This window comes from Pavona decussata, unplaced genomic scaffold, assembly GCF_977016875.1.
Source record: "Pavona decussata unplaced genomic scaffold, jaPavDecu1.1 SCAFFOLD_100, whole genome shotgun sequence".
In the NCBI taxonomy this organism is placed as follows: Eukaryota; Metazoa; Cnidaria; class Anthozoa; order Scleractinia; family Agariciidae; genus Pavona; species Pavona decussata.
Window position 1 is genome coordinate 2133102 of NW_028145515.1, and position 14346 is coordinate 2147447.

At 41.7% G+C, this 14346-nt stretch overlaps 1 protein-coding gene across 4 annotated transcripts in view; it reads left to right on the top strand.

Moving 5' to 3' along the window:
* The window catches only part of LOC146472300 (obscurin-like), a 164766-nt gene that overhangs the window by 50916 nt on the left and 99504 nt on the right, over nt 1-14346 (top strand). For 3 of the 4 annotated variants that reach the window (XM_085119693.1, XM_085119692.1, XM_085119695.1), the window contains 5 exons: nt 364-4757; nt 6730-8748; nt 9089-9964; nt 11546-12448; nt 14031-14330. In XM_085119693.1, coding sequence (XP_084975819.1) covers nt 364-4757; nt 6730-8748; nt 9089-9964; nt 11546-12448; nt 14031-14330 — 8492 coding nt within the window. The remainder of the gene's footprint in view (nt 1-363; nt 4758-6729; nt 8749-9088; nt 9965-11545; nt 12449-14030; nt 14331-14346) is intronic. The other variant, XM_085119694.1, reaches the window with a different exon arrangement.

Consider the following 14346-nt stretch of genomic DNA (forward strand, 5'->3'; position numbering starts at 1 on the left):
GGAGTTGCATTCTAATTAATATATTTTGATGCTTCTTGTTCTAATTCCAAAAGCAATGAGTTTTCGCAGAGCATTGCTTGAAAGAAAGAAAATAAAATGCTGATTTTTGGAATTGTTGTCATCATGGAGGACACTTAAAAAGTCAATGTTATGGAGCCTTTGTCGTTTAAATGCTAAATAGATAGGGTGCTAGGGAAAGATAGCCTTGGGACCGTCAGAGAAGAAGGACTAGAGCCTTGCATTCATGATTTAAGAACCTTCTTACTGTAGTAATGTTGCAGATGCCCCCTAATTGGAACTGTGTAAATCATTTATTTTCTACAAGATTTACATTTCACATCCATTTTGTTGTATCATTTGCAGAGCCCGAAATCAACAACCTCCGACAGTGACATTAACAGGAATAGATGGGACCGACTTCCAACCAATCCAAGTTCAATTTCCTCAACCTGATGAGATTAGTGCATCTGAAATCCATGTGATGACAGAAAGTGTCCCCACAGCTCGTCGACGATCCATTCCTCCAGAATTCTCTACTGAGCTAGATGACAAGACTATAGAGGAGGGTGATTCTGTGGAGATGCAGATCTTCGTCACTGGCACACCTCCACCCGAAGTGATATGGTACAAAGATGACCAACCAATTACAATCTACCCACACAGACGATTCCATGCAATGAGAGAGAATGACATCTGCAGCTTGGAGATCAAGGATGCACGATGCAGTGATGAAGGAAACTACACATGCAGAGCTAAGAACACTGCTGGGGAAGTGAGAAAGTCATGCAAACTAATTGTTAAGCAAGTTACACCAACTAGCCCTCCAGCTTTTGTAAAACAGTTGAAGGATGTGTACATTGTAGAAGGTTCGTGTACTCGGTTTGATGTCAAAGTCACAGGAATGCCAGAACCTGAAGTCACCTGGTATAAAGATGGGCAGCCTTTGAAGCAAGACAAGCACATTGAGGTCATCCATGATGAAGATACATCTGCGCTTATCGTTATGTATGGGAAGCCAGAAGACGCAGGTGATTACACATGTAAAGCTGTAAATGATGCTGGAGATGCAGAATCATCAGCACATCTGCACATCTCACCGTTACAATTACCTGCTAAATTCACCTCACCAGTAGGAAATGTTGAAGTGTCTGAGGGAGAACCAGCAAAGCTTAAATGTACAGTAATTGGAAGGCCTGATCCAAACATAACATGGTTCAAAGATGATCAACAGCTCCACGAAAATAATAGGTTCAAAATGAAGGTGACCCCAGACAACACTTGTATCTTGACCATACAGAAGTCCGACATGGATGATGAAGGAACTTACACATGCACAGCGACGAACTCAGCTGGTAAAGATACCTGTTCAGTGAAATTAAAGGTCAATGGTGAGGGCAGGGCGCCAGAGTTCACCAAAGTCTTGGAGAATGCTGAAATACCAGATGGTAGTCCAGTGCGTTTTGAAGTTCATGTTCAGGGAAAACCAACTCCATTTGTAGAATGGCTCAAGGGAACAAAGGTCCTCAAACCAGGTCCACGGTTTGAAACTCAGACAAGTGAAAACTCGCACACATTTGTCATAACAAACTGTAGAGATGATGACAGTGGGACTTACATGTGCAAAGCCCAGAACAAGTTTGGTACCGCTACTTGTGATGCAACACTCATTGTTGCAGAAGACACTGTACCCCCAAGGTTTACAAAGAAGCTGTATGACTCAACGGCAGATGCTGGCAACACTGTAGAGTTTTCTGTCAAGTACATTGGCAGCCCGGAACCAAAGGTGAAATGGTTTTTGGACGATGAAGAAGTTTCTGAAGATGATGAGGGCATGGACATTGAGACTGAGCCAGGTTCATCGTTACTTGTGCTAGAGGACATAGCACCAAATGATTCTGGGCAATACAAATGCATCATTACCAACATTGCAGGAAAGGCAGTAACAAGTGCACAGCTCAAAGTTGTAGAAGAAGGGGTTAAGGCTACACCGAAGATACCGACTGAAGTTGTGAAAACTGTGGCTCCATCAACTGAGAAAGAGCCAAGTGGAAAACCGCCAGTGTTTCTCAAAAAACTGGTGACTCTCCATGCAGTTGAGGGCGATGCAGTTCGGCTGCAAGTGATAGTCGATGGAACACCAAAGCCTACTGTCCAGTGGTTTGTTGAGAATGATCTTGTGCAAGAAGATAGGCATACTCATATCATTCATGAGGGAGATATGCACGCTTTGGTAATTACCAAGACCATCCTAGATGATGAGGCAGAATACAAGTGTGTGGCAGAGAACTCATTTGGACAGGTAGAATGTACAGCTGAACTGTTTGTTGATGAAGTCACCATTAAGCCCGAGTTTGTTAAAAAACTTAACCCACTTGAAGTGGAAGAACAAAGTGATGCCGTGTTCCAAGTACAAGTGCTTGGAAATCCAGAACCAGATGTTTTGTGGTTTAAGAACAATATCCCCATTCATCCAGGTGGCAGATATGAAGGGAAAAAAGTAGAAGATTTACACACACTCATCATCCATAAAACAACACCGAAAGATTCTGGTGAACTGAAATGCCAGGCTAGGAATGATGCTGGTAAAGCTGAAAGTGTTGCTCCACTGCTTGTGAAGCCAGTCACCGTAAAGGAAATGTTACAGGCTCCCTCATTCATTAAGAAACCTCACGATGCACATCTCATTGAGGGAGGTTCTGCTTCCTTTGAAGTCCAAGTGGATGGTACACCCAAGCCTACTGTCACATGGTATACTGAGGAAAATGAAGAAATACCGGAACGAGGCCACATCCGCTGTCTGCCTAATGGAACTTTAGTCATTGACCAAGCAGAACTTGATGATGAAGGCTTATATAAATGCATTGCTTCAAATAAGGCTGGAGACGTATCTTGCAAAGTGGAGGTGTTTGTGGATGAAGTCACCAGTAAAGTGGATGAGATTATTGAAGAAATTCCAGTTTCTCAGAAAGCTGTAGTAGAAAGTGAGATTCCCATTGAAGGTTTACTTGTAGAGCCAACAGAGAAAGCGACACCACCAGAAATAACAAGGAGGTTAAAAGATGTCAAAGTAACAGAGGGTGATACAGCACGATTTGAAGTAGAGGTCACTGGAAATCCCAAACCTTACGCTCATTGGGCAACTAATGGTGCAGAGATAACAGGAAACGAAGAAACAATTATGGAAACCAGCGGTGACACTTACAGGCTTATTTTGAAGGATGTTGTACCAGATGACGAAGGAGAGTACACATTCACGGCAAGAAATGAAGCTGGTAAAGTGTCGTGTACGGGAAAGCTGTCAGTCCAGGAGAAGATTGTAAAGCCATCTTTCTTGGATGCTCTCAAAGACATTGAAGTTACTGAAAACAGTGATGTGCGGCTGGAAGTTCGCGTGCAGGGGACGGAGCCTGATATTGAGTGGTACAGAAATGGTGTTGTCGTTGAGGAAACAACATCTCGAACAGAGTTCGTTGAGAATGAAGAGAGGGGAAGCTATGCATATCTCATTTATGGTGCCACAACAGAAGACCAAGGCACCTATCGGTGTACAGCAGTAAATGAGGCTGGTGAAGCATCTTGTGAAGGAAAGTTGACTGTTAGAGAAAATGTTATTCCTCCAAGATTCATACAGCGCCTTGAAAACAAAAAGGCTGTTGAAGGGAGTGATGTGAACTTGGAAGTGGAGGTCAGTGGAAGGCCCAAACCAACTCTAAGGTGGCTGAAAGATGGTACTCACGTTGCTCCTGATAGTCATCTTCAAATAGACACAGAAGGCCGCATTCATACGCTGTCCATTACTCGGGCCAGACCATCTGATGGTGGCCAATACAGCTGTGTTGCATCCAACAGCGGTGGTAGAGATACCTGCTTTGCTAATCTTGAAGTTGAGAAAGAGATGCATGCTCCAGAATTTGTTGTCCAGCCAGAGGGAGTACAGATTGTCGAGGGTGGCCAAGCTCAGTTCGAAGCAGTTGTTTCTGGTCTACCAGAACCAGAAATTGAGTGGTCTAAAGATCGAAAGCTCATACGAGACAGTCATCGTTTCAAGCTCGAGTTTGATGGAAACAGATCAGTTCTTACCGTGAAGGGTGCAAAACAGACTGATGATGGAGAATTCACTTGTACAGCAACAAACAAAGTGGGAAAAGTTTCTTGTACTGTAGAACTAGTTGTTGAAGAAGCAGTTGTTGCTCCTGAATTTGTGAAGAAAATGAACAGTATTGAATTGTGTGAAGGCGACTTGGCCAGATTTGATATCCGTGTCAGTGGAACTCCTCAGCCAGAAGTACAGTGGTTCAAGAGTGACAAATCTTTGGAGGGAGATGAACGCTATGAGTTCCTCTCAGATGATGACATGCATTCTTTGGAGTTGTCAAATTGTCTTTTATCAGATGGTGGAATTTACCGTTGCACTGCGTCAAATGAAGCTGGACAGACAACTTGCAGTGCAGAACTTATTGTCAGCGAGAAACCTATCCCTCCAGTGTTCACAGACGAACCAACGTTTCCCGAGATGATGGCAGAGGGTAGCGATGTTGTGCTAGAGGCCACTGTTAGTGGGAAGCCTGTGCCAATTGTAGAATGGGTGAAAGATGATGCTACTTTACAGAACGGTAGCCATTTTAACATCAAGGCCGAGCATGGCAAACACACATTAACCATCTCAGGTGCTGGCCCTGATGACTCAGGAGTTTACAAATGTGTTGCAAATAATCCAGCTGGATCATCCATTAGGACATTCAATGTAAACATCAGAGGTAAGAATTTTCTTTAAGCTTTTACCAGAAACTGTGTTAGTACATCTCATTGACAATGTCAATAAGTTAAACAGAAATGGCACCTCTGCAGTCATTCTTGTGCCATGCTTGATTTCTGAACATAGCAGGATGGCATAGAGCCCTTGCGGTAATGGCAGTTAACCTTTCCAAAGTTCAAAACACGATTTGATATGAGAATTTCTAAACGTAGTTGTGGTGATGTGGTAGTCAAGCTGTTAGCGGGTGATGTGGAACGTCTGACCTTAAGGCTGGTGGTTCAAATCATGGTCTTTGCTATTAGGTCATTTGATTTGATGAGAAGCTTTGCTTCACATTGTCTCGCTTTGCCCAGCTGTAAACCAGCAAACAATTACGAAAATATAACAATGTGCAGGAGGTAACTAGTGATTGTCCGGCACTAACAGCTGACAATCATGACCCTTCTGCTTGTCCAATCTACTCAGTTAATTACGTGCAGACTTGATTTTACATTTTTACAGTGCATATGTGATGGAATCACACAAACCATCGAACTAGCCCCTTAAGTGTAGCCCTCTCTAGTGCTGGACTTTGGGAAGGCCTATTTCAGTATCATACGTGATAGTGCTAGTTAATTCACAATGACTGTATATCACTGTAACTGCTCCAACAAATATTAACAGCATCAAACTTTAAGCTTCAACTTCAAGGCCTATTACAGACTGCCTGTTCGCAATAACTGCTTGATACTAACAGTTCCACTGCAATTACATTCCTGTAGCAATCTATTTAAATAAATTGCTTTGATCAACGCCGGGGTATTGGAAACGGTAACTTTTCACTGCTGTGCACTTTTGTGAAATGTGGATTAATTTTTTACTTTGTTCTAGCAGGATGTAGAAATAAGAATGCTCACTGTTTCTTACTGCAAGCAAGATAACTTTGTTAAGGCTAGTGAAAGATGAAGATGCCCTTGAGTTTTGAAAAATGGTCATTACCTGTTTAGCTGGCTTGTGCTAATGTACTAATCAGTTACTGTGTTAGTTCATGTAAGCTTTAGCTATACTGTAAAATTATTAAAGACTGTTTCTTGTAGGTTATTTAATTCTATTGTGTTCCTCAATGTGGCTTCTGGAATTTTTGTATCAAATAATGCTTCTTAAGTAAGGGATGTGTCCTTTTGTACAAAGGATGATGCTGTTTAATCTAAACTAATAGTGCTGGTAGTAGTATTCTAAAAGCACAATTAAATTGAAATTTTTGTGCTTTTTTTCTCACCTTTATCTCCTCCTACTTCTTTCTTGATCAATTGTGCCTTTCCGTGTTTTTATTTTAATGCAGACGCTAGCATAAGTTTTTGGGCACCTTCTTAAATCTCAACTAATGCACTTGGCAGAAAGGAATTCATCGACTGTCTGAAGAAGCTGCCTTTATTGTAACGTGTGGGTATCATTTAAGGGTGTGTTACATGTATGCATCTTATTCAGGTCATTGGGTTCCGTTTTTAGTTCAATAATGCATTTCCTTGCTGTGAACTTTAAAACCAAGGTTGTCAAATCATCGAAGAAATATTGTTTCCTTGTAGCTGGTGTTTGTTATGTTTCTGAGTGCTGTGGTGTAGCTCAGCCAATGCCTATTGTTGGTAACACTGTAACACTGTACGTCATCTGCTGGCTGCCAGATTTAGCTATGCAGAAATGCTTTCATCATATTCTGGAAGAATTCCCTTACATTGTGCCTGGTTTTGATTGTGAATCTAAAAATGCGCTCATACATACATCATACGTGGAGTTCTCAGGCAGTTGTTGGAGTGAGGTATGCAGATGAGAGCTTATCTTTGCTTCTTCAATGCGACCAACCTAGATGCACATACATTATATGAAAGATGTTTCCCTCGTACTTCATACGTGCTCTCATGCAGTCACTAGAGTGAACTACGCAGATATCTATTTTCACATGTGGAAGACATTTGCTTGCATTTATTTTTGCATAGCTGGAAAGCCCGAAGGACGTGGACCTGAGTTTGTGAAGCCACTGTGTTCACCGCAAGCAGTTGAAAACTCTCCAGTTACTTTGGAATGTGAAGTGATTGGTTCCCCTGAAATATCAATTGAATGGCACAAGGATGATTCTCGAGTAAGGCAGACAACCCGTGTTCGCACAGAGTTTGATGGTAGAGTCTGTCGGTTAATATTATTACGTGCAGAACTAGATGATGAAGCAGATTACAAGTGCATTGCACGGAATGATTTTGGGATGGCAACAACGGAGTGTGAACTTCTCATAGAGGAGGACCACTGTGCGCCCTTGTTTAAAAAGAAAGCAGAGAGTCAGACAATAAAAGTAGGTCAAGCTGTGACTTTTAGCGTTCTTGTAACTGGAAGTCCACCCCCTGAAGTTGACTGGTTTAAGAATGGAGCAGGGATAAATGATAACGGGAGATATGTGATTAAAGAAGATGTTGACCATGGGAAATTCTCTCTCACTGTTGCACAGGCCACGTGCGAAGATGGTGGAAGCTATAGGTGTGTGGCTTTCAATGAAGTTGGCGAGGCTTCTTGCAAGGCAAGTTTAGATGTTGTTCCTCTGTACAGGGAAATTGAACCAATTATTGAAGAATCTTTCAAGACCGAGATAGAAGTACCATTTAAGAACCAGTTCAATGCAGATATGGCTGAACCATTTAGCATTCCTGTTGAACCACAGACTAAACTCGGAAAGAAGAAGCTTTCAGCAGCTAGAGAGGGCCCACTGTTTGAAGTCAAGGATGGTGAACCTCCCCACTTCCTTGAATTGCCTGAAGGATGCAGGCCCTTTGAAGTTAGTCCTGATGGTGATGTAAAACTGGAAGTAAGAGTCAGTGGCAAGCCCCATCCTGAAGCAAAGTGGCTAAAAGATGACAAGCCCATTCCAGAGAGTACTAATCTGTCATTTCACAGTAATAATGACAGGCACACATTGGTGATCAAGGGACCCACTCCAAGGGAAAAAGGAACGTACGTGTGTGTAGCAACAAATGAGTATGGAATTGCCACCAGAAGTTTTGATGTCAACATAGAAGGTTATGCAGACTGGGTGATGCCCTCTTTCTTAGAACATTTGGAAAGTCCTTTTCAAATTTCAGGTGACGGGAATGTGACCATGGAAGTTAAAGTTACGGGGAATCCAACTCCAGAAATTGATTGGACACGGGATGATCAACAAATAGAGGCAAGGGATCGCATCCAAGTTTTCAGTAAAGGAGACAACGTTTATAGCTTGGTCATCAGAGGTGCCCAGCCGGAAGATGAAGGGAAGTATACTTGCACAGCAACCAACCCAGCTGGAAAAGCTATGAGAACATACACTCTTAACATAGGTGGAACAAAAGCCAAACCAGTTGGTCCTGTAGAAGAAGCAGTTGCCCCTCCCAGAGTTTTGGAACTACCAGAACATGGACCATCATGTAATGTTACAGATGATGGAGATGTTAAGCTGGAGGTTCGTTTTAGTGGCCAGCCAGAGGTTGAGTGGTCAAAGGATGGAAATGCCATACAAGAGAGCAACCACTTTCAGATTCAGTCGAGGAATGCAGTACATACAATGGTTATTAAGGGTGCCACTCCAGATGACAAAGGTCTGTTTAAATGCACAGCTTCAAATAAAGCCGGAATGGCTTGGAAGACATTCACGGTGGATTTTGACGGGAAGCAGGAAGGGCCGTCAGCAGGCGTGCCTTCCGACCTGGAGAGACCTTTGTTTGTTGAGGATGAATCTGTTGTACCATTTGAAGTAACTGATGAAGGAAATGTCAAACTAGAAGCTAGAGTACAAGGCATGCCCCAGCCGAAAGTAGAGTGGGACAAAGATGAGGTTCCTCTGGAAAGTAATGAACATGTCATCATCAACGCCAAGGATGATCTGCATACCTTGGTGATTCAAAGTCCAACAGTAGATGACAAAGGAACATACACTCTTACTGCCAGAAATAAAGCTGGAGTTGGAACTCGTGCATTCAATGTTGAGATTGAAGGTAGCTCATGTATTTTATCGTCCTTGCTACGGTTTCGTTTTCTTCTAAGGATATTTTGCGAGGGGGGTGGGGGAGGAGCAGATGAATCCGGGCTTTTAATGCTGTATGTTGTAGATTTCTTTGTTTTAAATGTGTTTGTTACTGTGTATAATTGGGTCCTTCACTCTAATATGAGATCCATACTACCTACTTTCAGACGTGCCTACCATTACAACCATCAACCTCTAGTTAATCAGGCACTCGTCTTTTAACAATAAATGGACTAACAGCTCTAACATAACTTACGTAACATGTTGCTTAGTTCAAGTGTCATCTTTACAATTGAACCTGCATGTCACAGGTGCAAAGCCGGTCAGCTTAGTGCCAGAAATCACTAAAGAACTGGAGGAAGTAGAGGTTCTGCGAGGACAACCCATCCTACTCGAATGTCACGTCTCTGGTGCAACTGATGCCCAAGTGAGATGGTTCTGTGATAACACCCTTATTACAGACGATGCACGAATATCAAGTTCATTTGATGGGACAGTTTGCACCCTGTCCATTGAACCATCAATACTGGATGATGAAGGAGAGTACATGTGTCAAATAGAGAATGACAAAGGTGTTGTGTCAACTGCTACAGAAGTACTTGTTGAACAAGGAATGGCACTCCCAATATTTAAAGACAGGATACAGAATCTGAATGTGACTGAAGGTGAGAATGCTTGCTTTGATGTCCGCGTTGTTGGAAACCCTGAACCAGTCGTGGAGTGGTTTAAAGATGGTGTGCAACTGGAAGATGAGGGTCGTGTGATGATTATAGATGATGTTGATGACAATGAGCCCGAATTATTCTCACTGGTAATTGAAAATTGCAAGCCTTCTGATGCTGGGGAATACAAGTGTTTGGCCATGAATGAAGCTGGGAAAGACGCTTGCACTGCGCAGCTTGTTGTGAACTCTATTTCTGACTCAACAAAGATTCCAGATGCTGCTGAAATCCCCTTGGTCTTCACTGAAGGCCAGGATGTTACTCTAAAGGCTTTAATGAGCAAGCATCTCACCATCACTTGGCTAAAGGATGATGAACCCATCAAACAGAGCAGTCACTATGATATTGATGCTAAAGAAGGTGTCCACACCCTGACAATTAACAATGTGACACCCGACGACTCGGGGGTTTACAAGTGTGAAGCCACTGATGACAGCACAAGCACTTTCACTGTCACCATTAAAGGTAACTAACTAACACTAACTAGCAGTAACCAGCACCACCTTAGCACTTGCGCATTTATGTTGTGTAGTAGTTTGCATTGGTAAGGAATTTAACCATTTTCTACACATTCAGTTATAAGATATGTTTCTCAACTATACAAATTGATAAAGAGAGAGAACCAACGTGTAGTTTGGTCTTTATGAGTATGGGACTACAGAGAATATATCTGACTCTTAGATGGCCGTTCAACAAATACGTCTCAGATGCTGTATCCACTTAGATACAGGGACACTCATGGTCACTTGGCAACTTGTGACACATGGCTTGCCTTGAGTGTCCTTGTAGCTCAGAGGTTAGATCATCTGACTGGTAAGCAGGAGGTCATCTGTTTGACTGCTGTTGCGGACTCAGGTTTCACTTTGCATTTCTGAGCTCTTGACAAACTGAATGCAGTCTTCTAAAAATAAGGACGAAATTTTTGTGATGCCAGTTGCACTGTTGAAGGAAACTAGAACAAAGGTTTTACTGATCTTAATGTTTATGATTTTGTTTCTCCTGTTTCTCACGGCCGAACCAGACTAAGTAATCCTTATAACCTTAAAACTCCTGTATGTAAAACTAGCACTTTTCAGGCCTCTTACTTTAATCGTATTGTTAAGCTCTGGAACTATATCTGTAAATTATCACCCCCTACCAGTTTTTCAACTACTGCTTCCTTCCGCAACTTTGTTACTGAGCACATGTTTCACCTTTTGCAAAATCACTTTGACATATTCTATCCCTGTACCTGGTCAATTGTACGATCCTGCTCCTGCCATCCCTAGTTTTTTTTAGCGTCTTTTGGTTGTTTGTGTTTTAATTACTATTAATCATGGGAGGTGCCTCGCATGGGTCCTCGCGTCCCGTTCGCACCTGCCCTTTTGACCTGATCACTTTTCACGTATTTTTCATTTCTTTCTGGTTGTTTAATTTATTGTATTTAACATGTGTGATGGTCAATAAAGCTGTTAAAAAAAACAAAAACAAAAAAAAAAAAAACAAACAAACAATCCAGAATTGGCAGTAGTGGAATATTGTTTCTGCTGGGGAAGCTTATTAAATCTCTCTATAAACTCGGTCACCTAGTTCTTTTAAATAAAAAAGAATTTAATTGGCTAAGAATCAGTGTTTCTGAGTTTAATTCATCTGCACAAACCTTATTATTAAACACCAAAACCAGTTTGTTCTTTATTTTACATGGACATTAGACTAATGAAATTGACAAAGTCCTCAGGGTACAGCTGGTTTCATCTGTTTTCCATTTTGCATTTGTTTTTCTTTTATTTGGTTTGAACTACAAAAGTAATTCTTGGAGGACTCCAAACATGAAAATAACATTTTTTTCTGTGATGTTTTTTGAGCGTAATGTTGTGAGGTTGCCTAACGTAGTTTTTGAAGGTCATGTTTACCCTAAAGTAGGCCGTTCCCCCCCCCCCCCCCCCGCTACACAGTGACTGCTTTCAAAGACACATAGGAGAAATAAATATCCCGTTAATTGCAGTCCCATTGCAGTTTAAAAATTTTCTTTTATACTGTACTATGCTGTGGTTATTTCATTTTTAGACAAAGATTCAAAAGATGGTATTAGACCTGAAGTTACACCAGCCACCACGCTTGTAGAAGTCACTGAAGGAATGCCAGCCAAGCTTTCCTGTAAAGTGTCAGGAACACCACGTCCAAAAGTTAATTGGCGTAAAGAGGGGGAGCCCGTGGAAACAGACAACCGTGTAACCAGTGATATCAGTGAGGGTGTTTACTCACTTTGCTTTCGAAGTACTGTTTTGGATGATGAGGGTGAGTATGAATGTCAAGCGCAGAATGATCTTGGATCAGCAAAGTGTACCCTGGAACTTCTTGTCAACGAAATTGATGTTGGTGAGACTGAAAGTAAACCAGAATTCGTGGAGAAAATGAAAGATGTTAATGCCTTTGAAGGAGATTCTCCTAGCTTCAGTGTTAAAGTCCAAGGCAGTCCAAAACCAGAAGTTCAATGGTTTACCTCTGACAAAGAGATAACAACGAGCGGACGATTTGTGGTGGAGTCCTTGGGTGATGACCTTCACGCTTTCACTATCAATGACTGTGAGACTAAAGACAAAGGGAGGTACAAATGCGTTGCATCCAATGTGGTTGGAAAGGCAGTTTGCTCAGGGGCATTGTCAGTCAAGGAGAAGTTGATCCCACCCCAGTTCTCCGAACAACCCAGTGAGGTGCCGATGCAAATTGACGAGGGAGGTGACATAACACTGCAGGTTGATGTGACGGGAAAGCCAAAACCTTCAGTGAAATGGTACAAAGATGACGCACCCATCAGCCGAACAAGTAGCAAGTATAAGACTGAGGTGCTAGGGGACAGGCACACACTGACTATTGTTGCTGCAACACCTGAAGATGCAGGAACCTATCAATGCAAAGCTACCAGTCCTGCTGGGACTGCAACTAGAAACTTTAATGTCAACATAGAGGGTGAGTTTCTGTTTTCTTATTCCTAATCCCATTTTGTCCCAAGAGCACCTAAAATAAACATTTAGGAAAAATCCTAAATTTATATTGGAAAAAATGTGTAAAACGAACAGCACTGCAGAAAAGAACTACTGAAGAGCTTTTATTTGAATGGTTACACTTGAGGATTTCGTTTACAGACTCAAAATCTAGGTCCACCTTGTACAGCAAAATAAACAGCCCCACAGGGAAGTACTGCTCAGCAGCTTTCATTTGAATGTCCACACCGTTTAGACTTTAAGATAGGACCACCTTGTTCAGCGTAATAAACAGCACCAGGGAGAAGTAAGTACTGTTCAGTGTATTTCATTAAAATGGTCGCACTTTAGGATTTCCTCCATAGACTCAAAAGTTAGAACTATCTTAAACGGCATAATAAAGACAACAACATGAAAGCGCTGCTAAAGACCTTTCATTAAAATAGTCACACTTTAGGATTTCATCCACGACTCGAAATTGAAAACCACATTAAGGTTACCCAGTACCTTCAGAGGTGTCTCGCGTTTAAGCGATGTAGCGCGTCCAGTTTAAACTGTAGATACCTGAACCCCCATATCAAATTAAAGCTTATAGAGCTGGCTATCAAACTATACCAACGACCTCTAATTGCGAGCGTCCGTATCACCTTTTTAAAGCTACAAGTCAAAGTGAATTTTGTTTTTTGCTAATTTAATTTGCTCGTCAGTTTCAGGACCCAACGCGCTAAAAAAACATGTCTGCGTTTTGCCATATTCAATCGCAGTGAAAAGTTATAAAGCATTTTCGGAATAGGATGAAAAAAAATTGGAGTAATCGTACAAAAATCGCTCTCGGAGAAAAAATATTTCGAAAGAAAAAATTCGCAGACATGATTTTGTTGTTTATATGTTAAACTAGCTACTGTTCAAATTTGAAGGCCAACAAACAAATTCCTTTTGAGTTTTAGCTCTTTGAAGTGGCTCCTCCAAGTGAAAAAAATTTATTCGAGAAAACAGCGCTAAAAATTCGGCAATTCATTTTATTTCAAAATTCTTGGTTTAGTTGGATAGCCAGTACTATAAGCTTTAATTGGATATAAGGGTTCAGGTATCTACAGTTTAAACCGGACGCGCTACATCGCTTGGACGCGAGACACCTCTGAAGACACCTCTGAAGGTACCGGGTGGCCTTAAAAGTTAGAACCCCCTTGTACAGCATAGTAAACACTACAGGAAAAGCGTGGCTGTTAAAACGCAACCACTGGATCTCGCGGACTTTAAAATAGTTGCAACATTCTAAGCTCTTTTACTCGACTCATTCTATACGGTCAGGTTGTTTTGAAGTTTGCATATTGCCCAAGTTTGGAATGAGTTACCTACATGTGATATTTCTACAAAAGAGGCAATCTTTGGGGAAAAATTTTCTATGTAGTCTCAAGTATTGCAGAATGTATTTTTCTTCTTCTAAAGCGTAAACAAATGTGCAAAAATCTCAAAGCTAAAAACATGCAAAACCGTTTGCCAGCCCTGAAGAATACACCTCCTAGGTATGACTTGGAGAATCTTTTTATACTCTTTTTTTATCACAGCCAAGCAACCTGAAGGTGAGTCACCCAAATTCATCCAGCCCTTGAAGTCTCAGGAAGTCATGGAGGGTAGTCCTGCAAAGCTGGAAGTTAAGATCTCTGGAGAACCAGAACCAGATGTCGAGTGGTTTAAAGATGAACAGCCAATAGAAGATGGAGGTAACTTTAGGATTGAGTTTGATGACAGTGATGGTTGTACTCTCATCATCAACTCTGCTCGGCTTGAAGATGAGGGTCAGTATAGGTGTGTGGCGACTAACGAGTTTGGAAAAGCCATCTCTGAAGCAGAACTTTTAGTGACAGGTATGGTGATTTTTTA